General features: G+C 35.1%; 7 protein-coding genes across 10 annotated transcripts in view; 6 read left to right on the top strand and 1 right to left on the bottom strand.

Annotated features, from left to right (window-relative positions):
• The first annotated feature begins 98 nt into the window (after positions 1 to 98).
• AUG4 (HAUS augmin-like complex subunit) overlaps positions 99 to 24,746 on the top strand; it is an 80,354-nt gene continuing 55,706 nt past the window's right edge. Inside the window, exons 1-14 of one of the 2 annotated variants that reach the window (XM_088811355.1) lie at positions 99 to 392; positions 500 to 547; positions 645 to 770; positions 1,013 to 1,366; positions 1,524 to 1,623; positions 2,002 to 2,047; positions 2,567 to 2,660; positions 2,797 to 2,868; positions 3,023 to 3,081; positions 3,226 to 3,294; positions 3,363 to 3,414; positions 3,644 to 3,721; positions 3,797 to 4,016; positions 4,599 to 5,563. In XM_088811355.1, coding sequence (XP_088667481.1) covers positions 264 to 392; positions 500 to 547; positions 645 to 770; positions 1,013 to 1,366; positions 1,524 to 1,623; positions 2,002 to 2,047; positions 2,567 to 2,660; positions 2,797 to 2,868; positions 3,023 to 3,081; positions 3,226 to 3,294; positions 3,363 to 3,414; positions 3,644 to 3,721; positions 3,797 to 3,874 — 1,305 coding nt within the window. In that variant the 5' untranslated portion in view covers positions 99 to 263 and the 3' untranslated portion in view covers positions 3,875 to 4,016; positions 4,599 to 5,563. Of the gene's footprint in view, positions 393 to 499; positions 548 to 644; positions 771 to 1,012; positions 1,367 to 1,523; positions 1,624 to 2,001; positions 2,048 to 2,566; positions 2,661 to 2,796; positions 2,869 to 3,022; positions 3,082 to 3,225; positions 3,295 to 3,362; positions 3,415 to 3,643; positions 3,722 to 3,796; positions 4,017 to 4,598; positions 5,564 to 24,746 lie in introns of those variants that run through there. The other variant, XM_088811357.1, reaches the window with a different exon arrangement.
• Positions 5,005 to 5,563, top strand: LOC105968590 (Translation initiation factor SUI1 family protein). The gene has a single exon (XM_012993219.2). It carries the CDS (start codon positions 5,005 to 5,007, stop codon positions 5,341 to 5,343), a length of 339 nt encoding a protein of 112 aa, XP_012848673.2. The 3' UTR covers positions 5,344 to 5,563.
• CPK33 (calcium-dependent protein kinase 33) lies at positions 5,397 to 8,640 on the bottom strand. Of its 2 annotated transcripts, none has more exons than XM_088811351.1 (9): positions 8,449 to 8,640; positions 7,602 to 8,327; positions 7,068 to 7,211; positions 6,833 to 6,985; positions 6,530 to 6,642; positions 6,236 to 6,403; positions 5,994 to 6,121; positions 5,796 to 5,895; positions 5,397 to 5,690 (listed from the first exon to the last, which is right to left on the bottom strand). In XM_088811351.1, the coding sequence occupies exons 2-9, from the start codon at positions 8,293 to 8,295 to the stop codon at positions 5,607 to 5,609; spliced, it is 1,584 nt and encodes a 527-aa protein (XP_088667477.1). In that variant the 5' UTR covers positions 8,296 to 8,327; positions 8,449 to 8,640; the 3' UTR covers positions 5,397 to 5,606. The 2 variants fall into 2 exon arrangements, with proteins under 2 accessions (XP_088667477.1, XP_088667478.1); XM_088811352.1 differs by having other exon boundaries at positions 7,602 to 8,309; positions 8,449 to 8,607.
• LOC105948883 (NEP1-interacting protein 2) lies at positions 12,844 to 15,185 on the top strand. Its single transcript, XM_012972133.2, has 5 exons — positions 12,844 to 13,167; positions 13,403 to 13,554; positions 13,875 to 13,958; positions 14,086 to 14,253; positions 14,787 to 15,185. Exons 1-5 carry the CDS (start codon positions 13,029 to 13,031, stop codon positions 14,907 to 14,909), a joined length of 666 nt encoding a protein of 221 aa, XP_012827587.1. The 5' UTR covers positions 12,844 to 13,028; the 3' UTR covers positions 14,910 to 15,185.
• Positions 17,652 to 18,459, top strand: LOC105948723 (uncharacterized). Its single transcript, XM_012971952.2, has one exon. The coding sequence runs from the start codon at positions 17,729 to 17,731 to the stop codon at positions 18,101 to 18,103; it is 375 nt and encodes a 124-aa protein (XP_012827406.1). The 5' UTR covers positions 17,652 to 17,728; the 3' UTR covers positions 18,104 to 18,459.
• LOC105948804 (Rho GTPase-activating protein) lies at positions 19,378 to 22,287 on the top strand. Of its 2 annotated transcripts, none has more exons than XM_012972032.2 (5): positions 19,378 to 19,909; positions 20,646 to 21,285; positions 21,373 to 21,607; positions 21,858 to 21,920; positions 22,020 to 22,287. In XM_012972032.2, exons 1-5 carry the CDS (start codon positions 19,579 to 19,581, stop codon positions 22,107 to 22,109), a joined length of 1,359 nt encoding a protein of 452 aa, XP_012827486.2. In that variant the 5' UTR covers positions 19,378 to 19,578; the 3' UTR covers positions 22,110 to 22,287. The 2 variants fall into 2 exon arrangements, with proteins under 2 accessions (XP_012827486.2, XP_012827485.2); XM_012972031.2 differs by having other exon boundaries at positions 19,414 to 19,909; positions 20,643 to 21,285.
• On the top strand, positions 22,757 to 24,059 carry LOC105948722 (1-acyl-sn-glycerol-3-phosphate acyltransferase). Its single transcript, XM_012971951.2, has 5 exons — positions 22,757 to 23,001; positions 23,117 to 23,266; positions 23,367 to 23,465; positions 23,548 to 23,640; positions 23,755 to 24,059. The coding sequence occupies exons 1-5, from the start codon at positions 22,777 to 22,779 to the stop codon at positions 24,004 to 24,006; spliced, it is 819 nt and encodes a 272-aa protein (XP_012827405.2). The 5' UTR covers positions 22,757 to 22,776; the 3' UTR covers positions 24,007 to 24,059.

A 24,746-nucleotide genomic window follows, 5' to 3' on the forward strand; every position in this document is an offset into this window, starting at 1 on the left:
ATTAATTAATTAATTAATTAATCAAGAATTGAAATAATTGGGCTTGGCCACGAGCCCTAAATAAATCCCCTCTTCCGAAAGCCCAATTTAGAAGCTCCAGAGGGGGGAATGTTCAAAAACTAGTGTTGTCACAAAACGGTGCCGTTTTGAAGGCCGGCGGAAAAATGGAAACTGTTTGTCGAGTATTTTCAATTTTGAACTCGAACTAATTTTTCTGTCCAGAATTAGGGAGATATCGAAGAAAACTACTAGTAGCTTAAACAATGGCGAAAATCTTCGCGACGCAAAATCTTCCGGCGGACGTGAGTCAGGTGATGGATCAGCTGGAGCGCCACTGCTTGGCTCCCGACGGATCTCTCATTTCCAAATCCGCCTACTACGATCTTCAACTCGTAATTCAACCACTCTCCGCACTTCAAAATTTCTTTTTCTTCTCGTGTTTTACAGTATTAATTTGTAGGATTTTTTTTTTTTTTGTTTTGCTGATTTGGAAATGCAGGCCAGAGAAGAAATGTGTAAAGAGAGGCAGCGTTACTTGGAATCCCTGGTAATTATTTTTACCCCTTACACAATTCCGTCCTAATTAACGAGTTTTGGTGGTTTTTATTTGCGTAATTAGGGTTACTGGTGATGTGATTGGGCAGGCGGTGTACATAGAAGCTGTAGCAATGGTGGAGGAGTATCAACAAGCGGTTTCCGTGGCTAGTTTGGGCGGCATTCGTGATCTTCAGGGCCTTTATCCGCAGCTGGGCTTGAGGAACATACCACAGGTTCCAAATTTCTGTTAATTTACCCCACATCTGAAATTTCCATTTAAAAAGGAATTAGGGCAAACATGAATGTGACTTTGCAGAACTTCTGTTAGTTTTGCCTACTTCGCCGTATTCCTTTAGGTATCGGTCGATTCAAGCATATGACATGGAGCTCGAGATTTTGACATGTTATGGTGTTTTGATTTTTGCATTTCTACTTCAGTTTGAACATTAGAGTTGAAAGAGTTAATTCTTTTCAGGTTTATGAAGCTCTTGAGCATCGGATGGCTGTTGCAGAAGCTGCTCAAAGATTGAGGCTTCCACTTATCTCCAAAGACGGAGAGATTCACGAGGAAGAAATTGAAAAGTGGAGTATGGTGTCGAGGAGCTCACTTGATAGTACAAGTACCAGTGTCACAATCAGCTCAAGCACAAATTCAACTAATTATACAAATGTATCTGCTATTGGGGCAGGGGCTCCAACAAATAATCCTTTCTCTGTTGGGGTAAATGATGCATCTGAACCTGAAGTTGGTGGTGTGCCAAATCGATTCCTTGGGATAACACCAGCCTATTTATGGCAAACACAGCTTCAACAAACACCACTGTACATGGTCTGGGCAACCACAAGATTTATTTTTAGTCTGGATTTATTGTTTAATGGGAAGAAAGAAGTGGAATAGATTTATGTCGTCTCAAATTCAGTCATTCTTATAATTTAGTATCATTTCTGCTGACCAAAAAGTTCTTTTGACATATCTGTGAAAGCAGGACATTACAGAGTACCAGGTGTTACTTGCCCGTGAGATTGCCAGTCGGTTGGATGCTAAATGTGATAAGTTAGCAGATGCTATTGTCATAGATGATATTGGTGAGACGAAGTATTTTTTCCATCGAGTCTCTGTACAGTCTTATTATATTCTGATGAATATTGCATGCTTGCCTTGTTTAATATTTGCTTGAATATGTATAAACCAACAACCCTTGATGATTTGAATTACCTGTCACTTCTTTCTAGTATGTCACCCTTGATCCAGCTTGAACCAATCTGTCTCTTTTGTTTCCATATATAACTTAATCCTTAATTTTCTTTATTTTGCATATATGCGCTTTACTGGAAACAGTTTAACTGAACTAATGCTTTAGATATTGCTTGCAATCACAATTGATCCCCCTCCTATGCATATTCGGTTTCATTTTATACTGTGAGGTTCTAAGTGGACTGTCATTTTCTCCTTTTGGTTGTCAGATTCATCAACTGGTCACCAGAATATGACTTCCAGACTTCCAGAAAGGTCTCTCTCTTACCCAGCACTTGCAAATCTCTAAAAGTATTTATGCTATACTAGAAGAATATTTGAACTTGTTTCACCTTTTCTTATTTTTCCCTTCTAAATTTTTATTTGAGGGTAATATTGAGCTTTCTTAGCTGATTTGTGCCATGTTTCAATTCATGTGAGTTTTTAAGTAAAATGCTGCTGATGATCTAGTTCATGTAGCTTAACACAATTTGTACTATCATTCGTTTTTCCCCTTTCCTCTGGATAGTAAGGATTCAAGCTTGAATATAGATTATTTATTCTTCAATTTCCTATACATAAAAGCACCTTTGATTCTGTTCTTTAGACAAGAAGCTGCTCGATGTTTTGTTCAGAAAATTATTGCTTATCATCTTGATGTTATAGTGTAATTATATGTGGTAAATATAATATCCCTACATTTTAATGAAGATCATCTTTACGGGGGTATTTCAATATATGGAAACATATTTCAATGGTTAATCCAGTTTTACAGTCCGAATTCCCATATTACAGGGTAAAAGTAATCATCGAGGAGATTGAAAGAGAAGAATTAGCATGGAGGGAGGATCTTTATTCTTCTGACCGGAAATTTGCGGAGTACTATAATGTAAGGGGGGTTGTGTTGCAGTTCTCTTGTGACGTATTATCCCTGGAATACTTCCGTACCTGATCAAACCATTGAACAGTTAGGTATATTACATTTTTTTGCATTCTACTTCTGATATATGTTTGGTCGACCTTAGGTTTTGGAGCAGATTCTTGCGGTGCTTATTAAGCTTGTCAAAGATGTAAAGCTTCGACATCAACATAAATATGTAAGCTTCTTAATGTCAGTTTTGATAAAAATTTGAACCATCTTATTCGTCAACTCTTAGCACTTTCTGTGAGGTTGCCTTATGCTACATGCTAATTATTTTTATTTTACCCTCTGTAAAGATTTTTACCAGGATTCTGCTCTGCATTTTGTAGGATGAACTACAAAAGACTTGGCTGTGCAAAAGATGTGAGACCATGAGTGCTAAATTAAGGTTAGTCTTCTCTGCTGCTGATCTGGTTCTTGATGTTGAATGTTGATGTTGAAAGTCATTTAATAAATCACCGATATAAATACATTGTCTGTGAAACATGATTTGGCTAACAGCATTATTATTTGCTTTCATTTGTTATTGAAGAGCTCTAGAACATATTCTCCTGCTTGAAACCTACACTAGGGAAACCATTCCGGCACTCCACGAAATTAGGTAAATTATTATATTAATATTTAGTTTACTTTCCAGGTAGTAGTATTAACTAATCTTGCTTTCCATAGGAAATTTCTGGTTGAATCAACTGAAGAAGCTTCACTTTCATATAATAAGGCGGTAAGATTCTTCACTCTTGCAATGTGTTTGTGAGTTTGTTTGATTTACAATTCCACTTTAGAATTTCACTTCTTAAACTATGCTACTTGTGTTTAATGTGAAATTAGATATATTTCAATATATACGCATAAGAAGCAAAAGTCGACCTCGCAAGCAATCCAACCGTGTAGTGATTCTAGGGCTGCAAAGTTGAATTAGAACCAATGTAATCGTTAAATTTCTTTGCCAGGTCACACGACTCCGCGAGTATCAAGGTGTTGATCCTCATTTCGATACCATCGCTAGGCAATACCACGAGATAGTGAAGGTAAAAACGTACAAAAACTTTTCAATTTATTTAAAGATGCTAAAGTTTGGTTCCTAAGTAAGATTTTATTTGCAGAAACTGGAAAATATGCAGTGGACTATTCACCAAGTTGAAATGGATCTGAAGCGTTTGCCTGATCATCCTACCATCTAACGTGTCGTCGTTATATATTCCCTCTTTATGTCGTGTTTGTGACAAATTTATGTGTGGTTATTATGTAATTAGTGTTCTTGCATCAGAAATCACTTTAGGTTTTGAAAGACGGGGCACGTAAATTGTGTTACATGGGTCGAAAGTAGACCTGACCACGGTTCGGTTCCGGTTCCGGTTCCGATTTTGGAGGAACCGGAACCGAACTGAAAAAATCCGGTTCCTTGCGGTTCGGTTCCTAACCGGTTCCGGTTCGGTTCCCGGTTAGAACCGGTAGAACCGCCGGTTCTTAATAATATTTTTATTATATATATATATATATATATATATATATATATATAACTTAAAAAAAACTTTTAAAAATAGTTTTTTTTATATTAAAGTGGAAAGTATATTTAGAAAACTTAATTTTTTTTTTAATTACGTAATTTTTTTCTTAATACTTAAATATATATATATATATACACACGGACATAGTCATAGATATATAGATATATATATATATATAGAGAGAGAGAGAGAGAGAGAGATAGGAAATCAATTTTTCTGTTTCTTTTTTTTCTTTTCAAAAACTGGTTCAAACGGTTAGAACCGCGGTTTTAACCGTCGGTTCTCGGTTCCAAAAATGAGGTTCCAGTTTCGGTTCGGTTCTAAAACCGTTGACCCCGGTTTGGTTCCGGTTCCGGTTCTGGTTCTAACCGAACAGGTGGTCAGGTCTAGTCGAAAGGACCAAAAAAAATGCAACATGCTTAACTCAACTGCGAAACATATAATCGTCAAATGATGAAAACTACCATATCTCCATTTCAGCAACTGAAAAGGTGGATAAGGTAGGGCCCCATAAAGAATTATACTGCTGTACCAAAAACAATAATGTATGCGTTGAATCTACGCGTTCCTTGTCATCGCCAGATCGACTCGAATCTAGTCTGAACAATCCAGACCGGCCATTTCTCGGATCGGATTGAACAACTGGCATAAATTAACCCTGGTGAGAATGACAGGTCAAAGTCAAACCGTGGTTTCACATCCCACTCGTCTTCTATAAATATATGTACACACTACACATCAAACATCTGTTGAGTGCACAATTGGATCATCTCGCCAAATAAATCAAAAGATTAATTTCATACATGGTTGATTTCGAAACCCAAATCCCGACAGCTTATGATCCATTTTCGGAGGCGAAAGAAGCGGGGTCCGCCGGAGCTAAAGACTATGTCCACATACGCATACAGCAGAGGAACGGAAAGAAGAGCTTGACAACCGTACAAGGCCTGGGAAAGGAATTCAGCTACGAAAAAATCCTCAAAGATCTCAAAAAAGAGTTCTGCTGCAACGGTAACGTTGTTCGCGACAAAGATGTCGGGAAAGTAATTCAGCTACAAGGCGATCAGCGCAAAAACGTTTCCCAGTTTTTGCTATCCACTCGTATTGTCAACAAGGATCAGATCAAGATTCATGGTTTCTAATTCAATTAAGGAATCGTTAATAAGTAATTTATTTATTCGTAAACTTGTGTGAATTGATCAATAATCGTAAGCTTTTATTTCGGAACTGTTAGTTTCGTGTTTACACAGTGTAATGAAGCCAATATATTGTAACGAGTATGTGTACACCCCTTTCTCGTGTAATAAATGAATACCAAAAAAAATCATAAATAAATATGAAGAAAAAAATCGAAACATGCAAGCATATGGCACAATTTCTGGCAGACGATTCTTCACGCAGGTTATTAGGTTGTCAATAGATTGCCTTGCTGTTGTGTTGTTCCGGTTCTCATCATGTTACAGAACTCGTCATAGTTAATTCTTCCATCCTGGAAAAAAAAGGTCGATTCATCACAAATTCATAAATAAATAAATAAAACTACATTCTGATCGACGTATTAAAGAAAAAAAAAAGAAGAAGAAAAGAAACTCACATTATCGGTGTCGACTTCAGCGATGATATCTTTAATGGTTGATTGGTCACCCACATTGTGTTCTTGCATAGCAGCTTCGAGTTCGTCTCTTGTTATGAAGCTGTAGCATTGAAAAAAGTTAAAACATATTTTCGATAAAACTAATTAGTTTATATGAAATAAATAATCATCAAAAGAGTTGAATCAATCGGTTCATACCCGCTACTATCTTTATCGAAATATTGGAAAGCTTTGTAGAGATTTTCCTCCCTTTCTAATCTGTGTCTGTGCATTGTAGCTGTAATAAACTCAATGTAGTCTATTGTCCCATCTCCATCCACGTCAGCCTGTCAATGTAATAAATATTTTAAGCACCAGAAGCACTCACAGAAGAGAAGTCTACTTCATGTTATACAATATATGTATATGCATATGTATATGTATATGTATATGCATCTTACAGCATCCATGAGTTGCCTGACTTCAGTTTCGGAGAGTTTAGATCCAAGCCTAGCCAAACCATCTTTAAGTTCTTCGTAAGTAATGGTGCCACTTTTGTCGGTATCCATGTTTGTGAACATTGCTTTCAGCCCTTGAATTTCTTCTTTCGATAGATTTTCTGCTATTACCTATACAATCGGATTATAGAAACACGAGAAACATTACTGTTACTTTACCAGTCAAAAACTGTAAAATACTGCCAAAAATTAACGAGAAACGACAATATCATATATAAAGTGATAAACCAAATTTACCTTGAGCGCAAGTTTTTTAAGCTTGTTCATTGCTCGGAATTGCTTCATCCTAGAGAGAACTGCGCTGTCTATCGGTTTATCAGATGCTTCACCCCCTTTAATCCACGGATGCTCTATTATCAAGTTAAAAAATATAAAAGATTTTTATTATTATCTGCAGAATTATTAATTTATCCACATAAGATAGTTCTCAGTCAGGAAGAAAGAAACACCAAATACGATGCCACCGAAAGAAACGAGTAAAGAACAAAACTTTCGAGATAAAGGAATTTAAAGAGAGAAAAAATTATTATATATATTTACCAAGAACTTCGGCAGCTGTAATACGTTTCTTTGGGTCCTGCGTAAGCATTTTAGACACAATGTCCTTAGCACTATCTGATATCGATGGCCAAGGTTCACTCTCGAAATCCACATGTCCTTTTAATACAGCATCAAATATTCCTCGCTCATTCTCTGCAATTAAATTTTATCTTCGGCTGTTAATTATAAGAAATTTAGCAATTCAGAGAGAAAGAGAGAGGGAGATGGAATTTACCGGCCCAAAAAGGAGGTACACCGCTGAGTAATATGTACAACATGACTCCAGCACTCCAAATATCAACCTCCTTTCCGTATTTCCGACGCAAAACTTCAGGAGCAACATAATAAGCACTGCCAACTACATCTTTGTATACCTTCCCTGCATATTGTAATCAAATTTTACGGTCAACACTCTGAGTTTAACGTCTAACAAAAACTCTGTCTGAATATGGTGAACTGAAATTTATACAACCAGGAATTTTATAGCTTTACGTTCTCTAAGATGAGGCATCACAGATACTATTTAAACGGGCTATTCATAAATTTTTCTTCTTACAAGAGCATATATCATTTTTTACTGTTCACCTTATTTCCATTCAGAAATAAATTTATGCATCACTAATTCTCAAGCTCTGCAACCCAAGGATCAAGTTAATCTTCATACAATTCTCTTTTTTATTTCTTTTTTTTTAATTATCATATTAGTCAAGAAATTTTATTTGCAATTTTTATAATTAAAATTAATAAAAAAAAATTAAATTAAATTTACCTTCTTCGATGAAAACTGATAATCCGAAATCAGTTGCTTTGAGGAGAGCGTGTTCACTATTGTCGGACAACAAAAAATTCTCAGGCTTGAGATCACGATGAATCACGCCCATAAAATGGCAAATGTGAACAACGTTGACTATGCTCCGGCACATGGCGGCCGCCGCCTTCTCGCTGTACTGCCCCTTTGCAATTATCCGGTCGAATAGCTCCCCGCCGGCGCACAGCTCCATCACGAGATGCACGGAATGCTTATCCTCGTACGCGCCCTTAAACTCCACAATATTCGGCTGGCCGCTCAAGTGCTGCATCAGCTGAATCTCCCTCCTCATATCCTCCTTATCGCTCCTCGTCACGAGCTTCTTCTTCGAAATCGACTTGCAGGCGTACTCCTGGCCGGTGGCGATGTCAGTGCAGAGGTGGGTGACGCCGAATTGTCCGCGGCCGAGCTCCCGCCCGAGCGTGTAGTGGATTTTGATGTCCTCGTACGCCTTTCCGAGGATCGTGTGGGGCTTGTGGACCGGCGGCAACGGACTTCCCGGAGCGATTACGTGCGGCAATTGAGCTGCGTATCCAGGTGACATTGTGTACTGAATTAGGTTTTGCTGGCCGCCGCCGTTGGCCGACGATGGGTGCTCCCCGTTGGCAGCGGCTTTCGGTTTCCCGTTTCTCTGATGGCTAAAGCACATCCCCATATCTGCCTGCTGACCTATATGAACTCAAAACCCTAGAAATTAAATCGGAAATTCGGATCGGTAGAAAAAATTGGGGATTTTAATTAGAGAGAGAAAGTGTGAGGATTTCTCGAGCGGAATTTATCAGAAATATAAATTACAATCATCAATTACGAGAAAAGTCGTCTGAATTGGGAACTAGGTCAGCGATTGCAGGTGGTTGAATTCTTCAAAAGGAATCAATCAGCAAAACAACAACGAAGAAGAAGCTGTTATGAAAATGGCAACTGGTGCGAAATCGGCAAGAAGCTGACTTTTAGTTCTATCTGCTCTGTGTTTTTTTTTATTATTTTTATTTATTTATTTTCATGGAATATTTCCATTTATTATAAAATTAATATTTAGAACGTGTCGTCCTACATTTAATTATTATTTACCTCTTCAATCCACCTAATAAATATGATTTCTATATTAATTCATTATTATAATATTAATTAAGACCACGTCTTATAAATATTTGCATAATACTCCCTAGTTATTGTACAACTTTCGTGTTCTGCATGAGGTAAGGTGTAATTACCAAAAAAAAATTCTCATTGTTTGTATAATTACGAACACCCGTGAGTTATTCTCTATCTAATGAATTTATTTTACCAGAGTTAACCATAACGGAATCAAATAGATTCTATGAAATATCCTTAGGACTCTAATTGTATGGTTTGTAAACCAATTTTATTTTTTTATGTATATAATTTTGCTTTCTAAACTTTTTTCGTTTACCATTAACTAGTCATTTTTGTGTCAAAAGGGGTTATGTGTAAGATTTTACATTGCACGAGGGTCCAAATATAAGAAAATCAGAAATTTGAATTTATGACATTTTTTCACTTTTATTTAATTATTTTAATATCTTAGACATATTACTATGTTAATTTGTTAGAGTATTTTGCAACATGTTAGTTTCAGAAGTGCTCATAATTAATTAGATGTTACCTTAGAGTGTTATTGTAATTTATCCAAATCCCTTTTATATTTTGGAGTAGGAAGAAAGATTCCATCTTCTTGTCATGTTGTGCTTTCATATCATTATCTTTACTTTTTTGGATAAAGGGAATCATTTTTTTCTTTTTCTTTTCTTTTTGGTAATATAGTATTAACTAAATGCAAACATATGTTGTTATTGAATTAAAGACAATGATTTGATTAAAACAAGACATGATTTAAAGGGGCCCGGATTTAAAAGTTAAAATTTGCCCCCATTCACAAAAATCTTTAATAATTTTTAAAATTTGCAGGCGTTCGAAGAAAATCTCCTATAAAAGGGTAATTTTGAATTTTATTACTAAAATAAAGGTCATTTAAAAGAGAATTAGAAAGAAAGGGATGGCGTAATAAGAACGTTTTAAAACTCATTGTCGCATCGTGTAAAGTGTGCTTTCTCCATTCTCGTGCATAAGTTTCTTAGAATTGTCTCTTAGTGGTTCGATTAGATTTCGTTTGGGATCGACTTGGTGTACTTGCTGCCCTGATTAAATATTATGCCGCAAATATATACATGCACTGAATAAATCTACTATCGTAAAATTACGTTGAGTAATATTGATGTTAGTTTAATTACAACATGGGTATAGCTCGTGAGGATAAACTAATTAGATCCTATTTGAGATGCTCCATTTGCATAAAAGGACACGTATATATTAAATGTTGTTAGTTAGTTAGTGTTTCCTTTCCATATTTCCGGCAGTTGCAACAGAAAGAAAATTAAATTAAAAATAAATAAATAAATAAATAAGAAAAGCAAAAGCAAATATAATAAAAGGAGAAACGCGTCTTTTGGGTAGTGAAAGACACGTTTCTTGCACGAGCATATTACGTGCGAACATTAACCAAAACAAAAAAGTAGTTCCCGCGAAACCAAATTCTTTTGAAGGGAATAAATATAATTTAAATTGATATAGCACTAATATGCAACTTAATTACTTAAACAAATCCATTTAATTTTATTTTTCGAATCATTTTTACATACCATAGATTCTCCTTTTTTTTTTTAAATTACGGTCACCTCCCTGAGATAAAGTGAAATTACGAAAACCCCCCTTAGATTTGGGTATTTACAATCCCTCACCCCAACTATGAATTTTCTTACACGCCCACCCTTATGATGTCAAATTCAGCGTAATCTTCCAGATTTCGCATGTTCTCCAGTTTGTACTCATTTTTTTTTTTGTAAAAATGCAGTTTCTGATGCACCACAATCTGATATTTACAAGCCAAGGAAAACATCTTATGATCATCTTGTTTTAAAAAAATGTGGAGCTCGAATGGAGTAAAACGAGTACAAACTGAAGAATATTCCACTAAATTTGACACCGCAAGAATGAACGTATAAGAAACTTCAGAGTCGAAGGGTGATTACAATTATCAAAACAGGAGAATTTTTGGGTAATTTGACACTATCTCAGGTGATGACCGTAATTTATCATCTACACTGTCATAAGTTTGACCGTCTTTAACTATATTATGGGGAGTAGAAATTTTTTGATGTATGATCCAATTGTCCTAAAAATTGAGCATTTATAACTGGGCCAGATCTAAGCTGGGCCTAAAAGTAATGTCACAAATTAAATAAGATATTCAGCCCAATTATCCATCCATATGAACTAACTAAGGGCCCGTTTACTAATATGAAAATTGAAAATAATTGTAAATACTGGATTTGATATTTCGATTTATTTCATAATAAGTATTGTTAAAATCCATTCACATGGTGTCATGTCACATTATTGAATAATCACACGATTTTAGTACGAATGGTTAAGAAGTTGTTGGCCTCGTACAAATATTTCATCAAACACACCTATTGACCAGAGTGCTTAATGAATCGACAAATGGAACGTTACGTGGAGTATTAAGAGTTATCAGTCTGTTTATCTATTAAATAAATAAGGTGACTTTGAGTTCCATATTTTAATTATTAAATGATCATGACTGGGTTTTTTTTCTTAAATATATATTTTTTGGATTTTATTTATAAATATATAATTAGAAGAAAAATAGTAATAATATTTAGAGAATTGCTAACATATGTAATTAGGTGTATACAACAAATATTGTGACAGGGAATTGGGCAGGGGCCCATTACAATTCAATCTCCATACCATCTAACATTAAATAACAATCCAATGGATCAAACAAAATTCAAGATTTAAATTGTCATAATTTTTATTTATTTATGCCACTAATGTAAATATCTGATAAAACAAATACGAGATGCAACAAAAAACTCACATCCCAAATCCAATTTATTGAGATTTAAAAATAGCAAAAAAATGAAAATATCTTTGTGACACAATTAATGTGGTGACGTGGAGGCCCATGCATTGGAAGCAGCTTTCTGTGGTGGTTTGCTATTCAGCAGCACACAGATTAGGTACCCTGGTTTTGCATACCGCATATTGTATTTCACTCGGTGTAGGATCTCGTAAACGGTTTTTTTTTATGGATTCAGTTTAATTTATTTAATTTTAGCCAATATTTTGGATTTTATGCAAAATAATAAATTGTGGACGATAATTGGAAACAGTATAACTACAATGAAATAAATAATACCTGAAATAGGAATATTCTTGGACCATCAACTCTATCCATCGTTTTCCTTTTTCCCTTTTTATTAAATTTATAATTTAATTTTTTTTAATCCCTTGGTTTCAAATTGTGAAACTTTTTTTTTTCATTTCGATTTACCACATCCACAATTTTTTTTTTAATCGAAATTAAAATTTATATATACAATTATTGAAAATTCCAAGCATTAATTAGATTTATTTACAAATTTAATTTCATAAAGTTCCGAAAAAAAATCATATAATATTAATATTATAAATTATATAAAAATATAAATACCTACTTTTGATGACTCCGAAACCCCGAATGGAATTTTAGGTTCCAAATTTTAATAATTGGAGTCGAAATTGGAATTAGTGTTTACAATTTTATTCAGTACGGTGAAAACATATCATTCGTTATGGTTACAATAGTGTCGATAGTCCACAATTATTTACTCCTAATTATATGTAGTAGATATACAGTAGAATCTCGATAAATTAATAATCTTGTGTAAATAATATGTTTTCACGGTCCCAAATTAAAAACAATGTGTTAAAAGATACTCCCTACGTTCCTAGACAATAGTCGTTTTTCACATTTGCAAAAATCTTAAAGAACTCAATAAATATGTCTTGATTTTAGAAAAATAGATATCGTTAGACCAAAATACACTTATTTACTAATTAATGTAGATAGAGTGTTGAAGAGTTAACAAGGGCATAATTGAAAATATGTAATTAATATAGTAGTGGAATAGTAAGGTGACATATAATATGGAAAAAAAATACCGTAAAAGTGACAGCTATTTAGGAACGGAGAGAGTTTATCGTTTAATTTATATATCACTAAATTAATAGTAACATTTTTTATTGAATTAATTTATAGAAGTTTAATTGTAATATAAATTTAAAAAAAAAAAAATTTGTAATAAGAATTAGTATCTTAATTAGAACATTAAATTATAATGGGAATCTTAGTTGGATAAATTCAATGCTCTTTCTTTTGTTGTAGTCTAATTTTCCTCTACTGCTTCCCCTCTTTCCTATAAATGCTCACACCACTTCACAATTTCTTCAGAACAACTTTTCCTCTGTAAAAACTCACACTCAAACACAACAATCATTTACACATTAAACCCCGGCAAGAAAATGTTGATTTCTTCTGAGATGATCAAGATTTGGGCTTCCACAATTTCCAGACAGCTCGGTGGATCTCGATCTTGGTTCGTCTTGATCAAGCTGCTCAAGAAATTCTCTGTCGCTCTGCTTACTTGCATCGTTGCTTTAGGTATGTCAGCCTAGATTCACGCTTCAGTTTTTCTTCTTCTGGTTTTTGTTTCTTTGCGTTTCTTCTGGTTTTTGTTTCTTTGCGTTTCTTACGCACACAATAACACCCATCTCTGCGTGTTGTTGCTCTGCGAATCGAACGAGGTTCGGTGTGCACACCACCTGTTTGATGAAATTACCGTGTGAACGAAATTTTGCATCTTGAAAGTTTCATTAATATGTGCTGATTTATGTAGGTGGAGCTATCGTGGGAGTAATCAGCGGAGCGCTAAAAGGGCAGACCACAGAAACCGGTATCCTCCGCGGCGTCGGTGTGGGGGCGGTGGCGGGGGCCATCACCGGCGTGCAGCTGATGGAACTCATACTTAACGGCGAACCATTTTCCAAGGTGAGAACACGTCCCTGTCAGTATTAAAAACACCCACCTGCTTTCTGCAGTTTCTGTCCATAAATATTCAGTGCAATTAACATCTCATCCCTCCGGTAAAAAAATATCTACCTCAAAAAATAAAGACCCCACAACAAACAAAGTTTGTTTATTTTGTAAGATTTATTTAATGCATATTGAATCACTATTCCCATCTCCCCCTTTGATTCTTTACCTACTAAAGATTGTATTTTTTTAAATTAGGGTTCATCAAGAAAATACTTATCACAGTGATTGTTCAAAATGTGATTTTTTTTAAAGAATGGATTTTTGTATTTCAGATAGCACTAATATGTAGTTTGGTGAATGGGAAGATATTCATGGAATGGGTGAGTCCTGCTGTGTTAAAGGCTTATCAGTGGCAGGTAGTTCAATTAAATTCCATCTCTATCTTTTTTTCAATACTTTGGTTTAATTTGTTAGCTGAGGGGTTGTTGATTCAACCAACTTTGATTTACTCAATTATTTTTTTTTTCTTTTTGTGTGTATCAGATTAGCACCATGGAAACGGGGTTGAGGGATATTTCGGACATTTTCGAGATTAATACGATGAGGGGTTTATCTCAGGATGCAATACAGGAGTTGCCTATTTTCGAGTTTACTAGCGCAGAAACTACCGCTGCACCGTGTTTGAATGCTAGTTGTGCCATCTGCTTACAGGTAAACAACTTCTTAGCTACATTTTGGTTTGGTCTTTAAAGCAGAGTCAGAATAAGATCTGAACACTTGCAGTAATAAAATAATTCTTCTGCCCAACTAAATGGTCCCATTTATTTATTCTTTGGGATATTTACAATCAATTATTCATTTTCTTGTCGATGCCGAGGGCAAAACAGTAAAGATATAGTCGTAACTGTTCGTTTTTTTCCTGACTCGATCTAAAAACTGTGCACGAAAAATTCAAACCAAGGACTTTCAGTTGTGGTCCGTGTGAAAGGAGATTAATGAAAGAGCGTTGTAATAAATGGATATTTCTGAATTCTGAGTATTTGTTCCCTCCATCTTTGAACCCGTGTGTGTATTCATTTCCTCAACCAAATTCATTCATTACACAGAATTGTTCGAATATCCTCGTCACGTTCTTGCAAGAGCAATGTTAAAGTTAACGTGCTTCCATTCCGTAAAATAAATTTAAACACTATGCTTCTGTTTTCATTTACTTTTTCTTTGTTTCTTCTCTCTTATGTTATTAGGATTTGAAAGATAGAGAATCTACGAGGTTGCTACCGAGCTGTAGACATTTGTTCCACCTGCATTGCATAGATGAGTGGCTTGCCCGTCAAGGCACCTGCCCGATGTGCAGAAAGGATGTTTGATCGGCAGCAAAAGAGTGAAAAATTAAATTCGCAGTGCCAAGAAAAAGTTAACGAGAGCAGAAAAATAGGCAAGAAGAAACAGCAGGCGTATCTATGGTTGGTATAGATGAACTTGTACGAAGTATATGTCTGTAAGAAACGAGACCGTTGTTCTTCTATATGTATATGAAAGCGAGATCTATGTTTATAAGAACTTTCTTTTGCTGGTTTGTGTTAAAAGTTTCGGCTTTACTCGAAATGCTAATGAGAACAAAACGAGAATCTGTTGCTTGAAAATATATATGATGCACTATTTCTTGTGGGTTTCTTTGTTGGATTGGAGACGGAGTAGTTCGGTTCATAATTACGGGGAAACACTGTAGTTATAGTGGATCCCAATGGTGTTTTGATGTTTGTATCTAATTGATGGTTGTTGTTAAGGAAAACAAATTATGCACCAACCACATTTATTTCAGATCATTGTTTTTTGTTAGGGCTAATTTGAATTTGTACTATATTGTACTAATACAAAATTAACATCTTCGAAGACCGAAAAACACATCGTTTGGGTTCGGGGGCAAATACATCATTTCCTTGACATCTTGCGGATCTTGCAAGTCCTCGGAATGTGAAATTATCGAATTAATCTGCGAGTACTTCTCTTCGAGCATCAATGTAGCATCTACCGGCTTCTCTCGGATCAACTCAACTTGATGTCTTCGGTAACTGCACATATTTTTTTGTGCTCTTCCATGCTGATTTTTCGTCGCCTGAGTTTTTGCAAGAATTGCTCGAGTTTGCTAAACTCAGTACGAATTGTCATCTGTGTCAGTGTGTGTAATTAATTGTGTGATGTGCGAGTATTTATTTAGTGTAGATTTGGACGGTCAACGTCATGTTTACGTCACAACTCACAAGTTCAAAATTGGGTCAAAATTGGGAAAAGAGAAGAGTTTCATAATTGGGCTTAATATGTTTATTGGGTCGGGTCAAGCCCGACCTTTTTAATATCTATTCATTATAGTAGATTCAATTGGGCCTTAACATTCTTGTTGGATCACTTCGGCCTATCTCATGCAAAATTTATTTATTTATTTTTAAATTATCATTTTAGATACTTAATACTGTATTACATGTGAATTTTTTTTTCCTATTTTAACCTGATTAATTCAATTCTAAATATAAACCCTTTTATCACATCATTAAATGAATGATCAAGGTTATTTTAGTTTTTCTGATGTGTTTTTTCTCTTTAAAATCAAAACACATTTATCGAGATTTTTAATACTAGTGAAAAGCTAAAAAAAGACAGTTTATTAGAAACTGGGTGTATTTCTTAGAGCTAAAATATTTGACAATTTCTATGAGAAAAAACAAATAAAAAAAAAAAGTAAAAAATGCAATGTTTGAGAGGTTTAATTGTTTGACTTTTAATGAGGGGAACTGTTGTGTTAATTGATTTAATCCAGTCAGGTGGTTAGGATTAATGTTAATTAAATTCCATAATCATTGTAATAAATCATAATCTGAACACACACGGTACGTACGTACAGATGAAAACGCCAGCTGACAGATTCCGTGGCAGCTATCTCCTTTCTCACACGGAACGGCTCCGTGGTCGGCTAGCTGATAATCTGAGCCGCTGCTTCTCCACGTTGGATAATCCTATCCTCAACTCACGCACGCATACATCTTCATGCATTATTAAGTTTTTTTGTTAAAAACATTAATTCTCTTATACATTTTAATTAAAAAATTACCATTAGTATAAAATTCACTGTCCTCCAAATAATTACAGAATTTAGTTTTAAAGTATTTACAGTTGACTAGGAAACAATCTATAATTTACTAGAAAGAGATTAATAAAGTGATTATTGAGTCGAATTGCCTCTGTGTTATCATGTTCATAGACTCCAATTTTTGGTACGAATATTTGTGTGATCATTTGATGAGATCAAATGGGCTCTTTGGCCAAAGTGGCATTTTTATAAATTTATTTCTCGCAATGGAAATTTTGTTTCCCACAACTTAGCTTTGTGGCCTCTTGATGTAAATTGGTTAGGGTTTGTTTCGTTTTGTAATATTCCCTCCGTGTTTCCTATGTTTGACACTTGTAATTTCTGTTGTAAGTTGTAACTCATGATTGGTTTTCTTATCAAAAAGAAATACGACGAAGATTGAAAATTGAGATGCTACATTCGATGGAATATACATGGCAATTTTTAATCGCTGATGTTGTGAAATAACTTTCTACTAAATACACATATACACATGGATGTGTGTGTTTTTGCGATTATATGCGGATCAACAGCTAATAATCAGTCGGTTGTATTTTATTGAGTGTAGCATCAAATAAAGTGTCACGAGACAATGAACCAATGAAGAAAATTTTGAAAAATGAAAAGGAAAAAAAAAAACACATGGGAAAAAAAATATTTGGATGACTAGGCTCATCATTGACTCCATCCGGGTCAAGTAATCTAAAATGCCCAGTCAAGCTGTCGGTTTTTTACAATATTAAATTTGCACAGTCACCACTCACCAATCAAGCCGAGCCGAGCCACCAGTCCCTTGAATAAAACGCGACTCAGTAGGCGGTGGCGTCACCCAATAAACCTTGAGCCAACCCGAAATAGGTGGACCGGGCCCACGTGGAACAGGTTGTTTGTTCCCGCCCCCACTTTTCCCTTTATATATATATATATATATATATATATATATATATATATATATATATATATATATATACATATACATATCACCCACCCTCATTAATTCAACTCTCAAAATTCTATACATACAATCTCAACAAAAATACACACACACAGAGAAAGACCAGTATGGGAAACTGCATCAGGAAAGGATCCGCGGCGGAATGGGGCGGCGAAGACTGGGGATCGTTCGGGTCGGGCGATAAAACCCGAATCGGGAAAAAATCGGGCGTCGGATCTTCGGGTAAAATGCAAAAGAGCAGTCTTCCGGTAGAAGGCAAAGTCGTTACGTCTGGCTGTATATCGGCATCGGCGACGGCGTCAGATGAAGTAACGGAGGTAAAGGTGAAAATATCGAAGAAACAGTTGGAAACGCTGTTGAAAAAAGCCGACGTCGAAGGGCTGTCGACCGAGCAAGTTTTGGCGCAACTGATGAACGTCGCCGATCAATTAGAGGCCCATCAACGGTCGTGGAAGCCTGCTCTGAAGAGTATACCGGAGTAGATGGATTTTTATTTATTTATTTATTTATAACAAAAGGTAAGAAAAAAATTAGGTAGAATTACGTGCGGAGAAGTTCACGAATGTAGCATACGATAAATCGGTTTATTTGATGCTAAACTCGGTGAAATACATCGGGCGATTGTTAACCTTTGATCTGCACGTAATTACACACATTCGTGTGTATGTGTGTTTAGTAGAAAGTAATTTTACAACATTAACCGTTAAAAATTACTTGGTGTATTTTATCGAGTTTAGTATCATAATTAATAAACCAGGTTTATTAATTAATTGGAGTTGAGGTTGATTTGTTCCTTACTATATTTGTTTATATATTTTGTACAAATGGATTTGATTTATTCCGAGGGTTGAGTGTATAGAATATTTTGTATGTTATATATATATATATATATATATATATATATATATATATATATATATATATATATATATATATATATATATATATATATATATTGGGGAATTGGTAATGTGTTTGGTGCTAAATGCTCTAATTTGTTAGTCTTGATGAGATGTTTAGTAGGGAATTATATGCTACATCAGGTTAATAATTAATAGTGGCTTGAATTCGTAGTAAGTAAATAAAACAAAGATGTTATCTAGGGCGATAATACTTAACATAACGTGTAGCGGAATAAATGAAAGGAAACACAAAGTTTAATATCTACAAGTAAATATTTGAGGACTGCCTTTAAAAGCGAAATGATATACAAACAATATTACAAGAATACACAAGAAATGAAGAAAATAATTCAAAATGCATCCACTAACTGCACATGTTAAGCAAAATATCAAATATTAAGATAATGATTTAGTAGGTTATTGAGATAGAATCATAGAATAAATAATCAATCACTAATCCTTTATCAACAACCACTTAATCCATTATCTAATTTAGGTCTTAGGAAAGTTAAAACATGTGGATTAATTTCATCCACTACTAGATGGAGCTCGTCACGCCTAGTGAGGTTTAAGTCACTTGTATGATTTGCAAACTATCATACGAGAGTGTAAGTTTACCTAGAGCGGGTTCATTCAATCCAAAAAAAAAAATATAATTATTATTATTTGAACACATGATTTTTTAATTTTTTAATTACAAATTTTGGACTTCATTATTCCTCGATGATAAATACCAATTACTCTTATCATTTCAAGGTACACACTATTTATTAAATTATTTAGAAAATTTATGTACAAGTTAATAATTCAAAATATTTCACAATAAATTAAATAGAAACAAAACAAGAATGAACATAAAAAAAAGGAAAGAGGAAAATGGCGGGTTGTTTGTGGTGAATTTCAAGAGTTTTTTTGGATTTGAATTCATACTCTTTCCTATACCGCCGCCTGTTTCTAATTCATCGTCACTTTTAGGCGCCAAATCCCCAATATTGAAAAATCTGAATTCACACTCCCAGTAAAGAATTCCAAAATCACCATTATTCTTTATTGCCATGGCGGATTTCGATTTTCAGCCTCCGTCCTTCTCTCTAGGGCTCGATTTGGACCTCGATTCGGAGCCCCACCCCGCCCCTCCGCCCAATCCAATACCCCAACCAGCTAAACGAGCTTCAATCGCCGCCAGTCTGCGCACAATCGAGGAAGACAACGACGATTTCGAGTCCCCTGTTAGGGTTTCCGACCCACCTCGAGCCTTCAAGAGGCTCCGCCGCGGACCCACTGCCCGGGTCACACCCGAGACCAGAAACCCGAAGCTCCGGGATGGGCGGTGCCACGTGGATGACGAAATTGAAGGATTCTCTTCCGAGGAAGACTGCCCCAGAGGTATAAATAAAAAAAAAAAAAAATCTTTCACATAATTTTTTGTTGGTCGGTTCATTAATTTGGGTTGCATTTGGTGAATTGGTAATTATCTGCAAACTTGGGTGTGTATTCGATTCAGTAATTGGGAATAATTTGCAGATCCAGTATCTTTCTTCGTCTTCTCGAAAACACTTGAGCTTAAGAACGTTACCATTTAGTTCTATATGTGCAAATATTCCCTTATTATCTGGCTTTGATACCGAGTTAATTGAGTAAATTATTATATCTGCGTGATGAATTTCGTACTCTCTGCAACCTAGATTTTATGCTGCAATAGTCCTCTCAGATTGAAGTTATAGTCGTCTTCAAAATAAGCTCGATTTGCTTTGGTTGTGTCAAAGTTAATCATTTCCACCACTATATGAAAAATAAGCCCGATCTGCAATTGTTGCTAGGTATACTTATAATCTTACTGTTCGACTAATAATCAGTTGGATATTCAAAAAGTTGAGTGATAAAAAAGTACTTACGAAGTTGTGTTGCCTCATCCAAAATCACTTTTTTTCTCACTGCATTTATTTGTGAAGTCAAAACCATTTTTCCTTTAGCACATAACCTACGAGTGGCTGTATTAAAAATTAGCACGGTTGCTCTTGATCTGTATTATACTTTTGTAGAGTATGTTGCTTGCTCGCCTATTCTTTGTGTATTTTTATATCGATAATTCCTAAATTTGTCGTGTAATTTCGAATAGCAGGCAGTATTCCTTCGAATTCTGGAGGTAGCAGCTCAAAGCCGTCATTATTTGGACAGAGTGCAGTGACTACAGAATCTGGAAGCCAATGGAGATCAAGAAAGGGGAAAGGAGTTTCAAGTGCTTCGGCTTCAGTCACTGTCGAAAAACGAGGCAGCAGTTTGATATTCCCACAATTAACTGTTAGCCCTTTGAGAAGATTCCAGTTGATTGATTCCGATTCCGACGACCCTCCTCTGAATTCGTCTCCAAAGGAAAAACAATCAGATTCTCTCAAACACGGAGCTTCTAGAAACTTGGGGGCAAAAAAGGAATCAGTTGGCAAGTACGAAAAAGAAGATTTATGGAGAGATTTCTGTTCTGAGAAGAGCACACGCGTTCCAACGCCTGTTTTTGACGAGTTCTGCGAAGAATATTTCACAAAGGCGAAAACGAAGAATAAACCAGAAACTAACTTAAAGAATACTAACAATGGGAAGAAATTGGAAGAGGGTTCTCTTCCTTCTGCTCATTGCTACTTTTTCCATACCGATTCGAGGATTCAGAAGCTAGTTCGTGACCGTTTACCCTATTTCTTCCCCTTGGGAGCAGTGAACAATCAAGAATACACGCAGCAGCAAAATTCACCCGTTATTGATTACATGTAAGATCGTTAACTTTTCTAGGTTTTCTTCGTCCTCCGTTTATACTACTTAAGTTTAGATTTGAACCCATGCATTTTTTTCTCCAGGGGTCAATTTGGTCATGAAGATAATTCGAGGAAAACAGTTAGGAAGAACAGTGCCGAAAAGGGACCGACGAGGAGCAAACGAAATGCTAAAAAATCGCAAGATTCTGAGAATTGGGTGAATCCAAAGAGTGGTGCTGGACTTCAAAAAAATGCTGGTAGCAGAAGGGTACAAGCAGTTAGTGATTCAAGTACTAAATCGAGTGGTCACTGGTACACAGGCTCCGATGGGCGACGAGTAAGTTAAAAATTCATTTTCTAATTTAAATAATCCTCGTACTTTTGAGATACTTAAGCACCACAAGGAGTTAAATACGTATTAGATGATTAAAAATTGGTTCTTTTTCAAGATTAATCTTTACATTATTAACTGCGAATTCATATTTCATATTAATCGTTTAGCTGCACCGGTTTTTATTTTTGTTTTTGCTAGTTTATTATCTCTTTCCTTCGATTGATTTATCATGTAATTGCTATGAATTTATCAGGTATATGTGAGCAAAAAGGGGCAGGAGTTGACGGGTAAAATTGCTTACATGAACTATAAGAAGGTAATTTTGTGATGTTATTTGTGGAAACTAATAATATAATCGATACTCGTAAAGATCTTTGTTAACAATTAGCCGTATTTATGTTCATTGTACTCACAGGAGAGTGGAACAGGGTTCACGAATTCGAAGAAGAAAGGAGCTGCTAAGAAGAAAACTGCTGCCAAGAAATCTACCTCGAATAAGAAATGATTAGTTTTCTTGGTTATTTTCTCGTTTTTATAAACACGATGAGACAAGTCATTTCTTTGATTACCTATGTACAGCTATTATATTGCAACCGGCTGTCATTATTTGAATACGGAATATAGTTCGAAAACGTACGCCACCGATACTTTCGAGTACTGGAACCGGTTTCTAATTCTGTCATTTGTGATTCTTAACTGCATCAAAACACGATATCGTCGAGCCAATCAAATTAATTGACAAATGTCAACAGTTTACGAGTTTTGAATTGTGTGAAGTTACGGACAATGTCTACTCTGTTCGTCCAAAGGGTTTCGTATGGATTTATTCTTAGTAAGCGACAAGTTGTAGAAATAAAACAAGCAAGCAATCTTGAAAGTTCATTCGACGGCTGACTTCGTAACTGGTTGACTTGAAACTGTCATAAATTGTTCCAAACACTCTTTCTAAACCTGATCCAAACAACACCTTCACCATTTTATATTGAAGCTTATATAACTAGTCTCTTTTTTTTTTTTTTTTCCAACGCAAGAACTCGAAAATATTAGTAAAGAGAATTATTCTTCATTCAAAATTATACACAAATTGGCACTAATTAAATTGTTACAGTTTCCAAGTTCCCTAATTAAAATTGGCACTCATAAATTATTTCGGTGCTAGCTTCCGGCCGACCATGGTGCCGCCGCCAGAAGCGGCGGTGAAGGAGGCGGCAGGGAAGCAAGAGGAGGAGGGGGAGTGGGTTTCGGTGTTGATTTCGTGGGTGAGAATAGTGGTGTGCTTTGTGTTGATGATGTTGACTACATTGATATGGGCGGTGATTATGGTGCTGCTGCTGCCTTGGCCGTACCAGAGGATTAGGCAGGGCAATATCTACGGCCATGTCACCGGAAAAATAATGGTAAATGTTTTCGAAATTAGTTACTCACTCAGTCACGAAAATATATATGCACACGCATGCGAATTAATAAAATTGTTAAATAAACATATATAATAATCGCATTTGTTGAGTGCAGCTGTCGATTTTGGGGAATCCGATAAAGATAGAAGGAGGGGAATACTCGAATGAAAGGGCAATTTACATAAGTAATCATGCGTCTCCGATCGACATCTTCCTCGTAATGTGGTTGACTCCCACAGGAACCGTCGGCATTGCAAAGAAAGAGGTTAATTACTACTTAGAATTATATATAATTTCGTAACTGTTTTTTTAATAAGTCGAATATATGTAAATATGGTTAAAAATCTGTTATCTTTGCGCATCAGATAATATATTATCCGCTCTTCGGACAATTGTATGTTCTGGCAAACCATCTTCGCATAGACAGGTCGAATCCAACAGCTGCCATTCGATCCATGAAAGAGGTCCGTCGATACATTATACGTACGTACTTAATTAATAATATGATATGTTGTTGATTTCTTTTATTTAATTTTTTTTGTGCAGGCTGCTAATGCAGTTGTGAAGAACAATCTGTCTCTGATCGTTTTTCCGGAAGGCACACGGTCCAAAAACGGGCGGTTACTACCTTTCAAGAAGGCAAGTATAATTGATTCTTGATCTTGATCTTTCTCTCTCTCTATGTATATAGTTATTACACATTATATTATATATATAATTATTTTCTTAATTTATGGATTGTGGCGGGGATAGGGTTTCGTGCACCTGGCGATGCAAACAGGGATGCCGATAATCCCGATGGTGCTGACGGGCACGCATAGAGCATGGAGAAAGGGTAGCTTGCATGTGAGGCCGGTGCCTCTAACCGTAACGTATCTACCTCCAATCAGGACAGATGATTGGACACGTGACAAAATCGACGACTATGTCGAACTTGTTCGTGATCTTTATGTCGACAATTTGCCCCTGTCTCAAAGGCCTACTTCCGACCAAGTTACTTTGTAGTTTCTTTTATCCCCTTTGTGCTGATTTTTGGCGCGCGATTCACACCGTTTGAATGTTTGTATATATATAAAAAAATAAAAATAAAAACAAAATAAATAAATAAAATAATAATAATAATTATAATTATGGTAATCCCTCGTCTTGATATTTTTAAATATTTTTAGTCCCATCGCCACGTGTTTTATTCGCTGTCTAACTCATTTTCATCCTTCAACTCTATAATCCATCTCATTTGAGCGGTTTGGAATATTCTACTCTTATATTTATTTAATAAACTATAAAGAAATTAGCAAACACTGCAAGAAAAAAAACATATCAAATTTATTAACATAAAATCATAGAAAAAATATATATGAATAAAATTCAAATATGTAAGAGAATATATTTAGACGACATATTGTTAATTACTAAAATTGTTTATAAATTCAAGTCATATCCACAAAATAAATCTAAATGATTCTTTGTATACTTAATATAAATTAATATTTCTTAAACACAGTAAAATTTTAATTTGTATTTTTTCTTGGTTGCAAATATTATTTTTAAATTATTAAATATAAGTATATATATATATATATATATATATATATATATATATATATATATATATATATATATTTTGTATAATTTATCAAAAATAAAACGAATGAAATATTCTATCCAGACTTTTTCCTCACCGGCCGGTAATTATATCATCAAATATTAATAAAAAGTTAAAACAAGTTTGAATTAATAATTAA

The sequence above is a fragment of the Erythranthe guttata genome, chromosome 13, assembly GCF_056151865.1.
Source record: "Erythranthe guttata isolate IM_541 chromosome 13, IM_541, whole genome shotgun sequence".
NCBI classification, from domain to species: domain Eukaryota; kingdom Viridiplantae; phylum Streptophyta; class Magnoliopsida; order Lamiales; family Phrymaceae; genus Erythranthe; species Erythranthe guttata.

Bases quoted from the DNA above. Each gene is read 5' to 3' on its own strand.
- LOC105968590 (XM_012993219.2), top strand. From the start codon at position 5,005: ATGGTTGATTTCGAAACCCAAATCCCGACAGCTTATGATCCATTTTCG.
- CPK33 (XM_088811351.1), bottom strand. From the start codon at position 8,295: ATGGGGATGTGCTTTAGCCATCAGAGAAACGGGAAACCGAAAGCCGCT. The intron at 6,404-6,529 runs GTAAATTTGGTT...CCGATTGTATAG, and splicing joins TTAAAAAACTTGCGCTCAAG to GTAATAGCAGAAAATCTATC. The intron at 5,691-5,795 runs GTGAGTTTCTTT...TTTTTTTTCCAG, and splicing joins CTGAAGTCGACACCGATAAT to GATGGAAGAATTAACTATGA.
- LOC105948883 (XM_012972133.2), top strand. From the start codon at position 13,029: ATGTTGATTTCTTCTGAGATGATCAAGATTTGGGCTTCCACAATTTCC. The intron at 13,555-13,874 runs GTGAGAACACGT...TTTGTATTTCAG, and splicing joins ACGGCGAACCATTTTCCAAG to ATAGCACTAATATGTAGTTT. The intron at 13,959-14,085 runs GTAGTTCAATTA...TGTGTGTATCAG, and splicing joins TAAAGGCTTATCAGTGGCAG to ATTAGCACCATGGAAACGGG.
- LOC105948723 (XM_012971952.2), top strand. From the start codon at position 17,729: ATGGGAAACTGCATCAGGAAAGGATCCGCGGCGGAATGGGGCGGCGAA.
- LOC105948804 (XM_012972031.2), top strand. From the start codon at position 19,579: ATGGCGGATTTCGATTTTCAGCCTCCGTCCTTCTCTCTAGGGCTCGAT. The intron at 21,608-21,857 runs GTAAGTTAAAAA...TGAATTTATCAG, and splicing joins CAGGCTCCGATGGGCGACGA to GTATATGTGAGCAAAAAGGG. The intron at 21,921-22,019 runs GTAATTTTGTGA...TTGTACTCACAG, and splicing joins CTTACATGAACTATAAGAAG to GAGAGTGGAACAGGGTTCAC.
- LOC105948722 (XM_012971951.2), top strand. From the start codon at position 22,777: ATGGTGCCGCCGCCAGAAGCGGCGGTGAAGGAGGCGGCAGGGAAGCAA. The intron at 23,002-23,116 runs GTAAATGTTTTC...TGTTGAGTGCAG, and splicing joins ATGTCACCGGAAAAATAATG to CTGTCGATTTTGGGGAATCC. The intron at 23,641-23,754 runs GCAAGTATAATT...TGGCGGGGATAG, and splicing joins GGTTACTACCTTTCAAGAAG to GGTTTCGTGCACCTGGCGAT.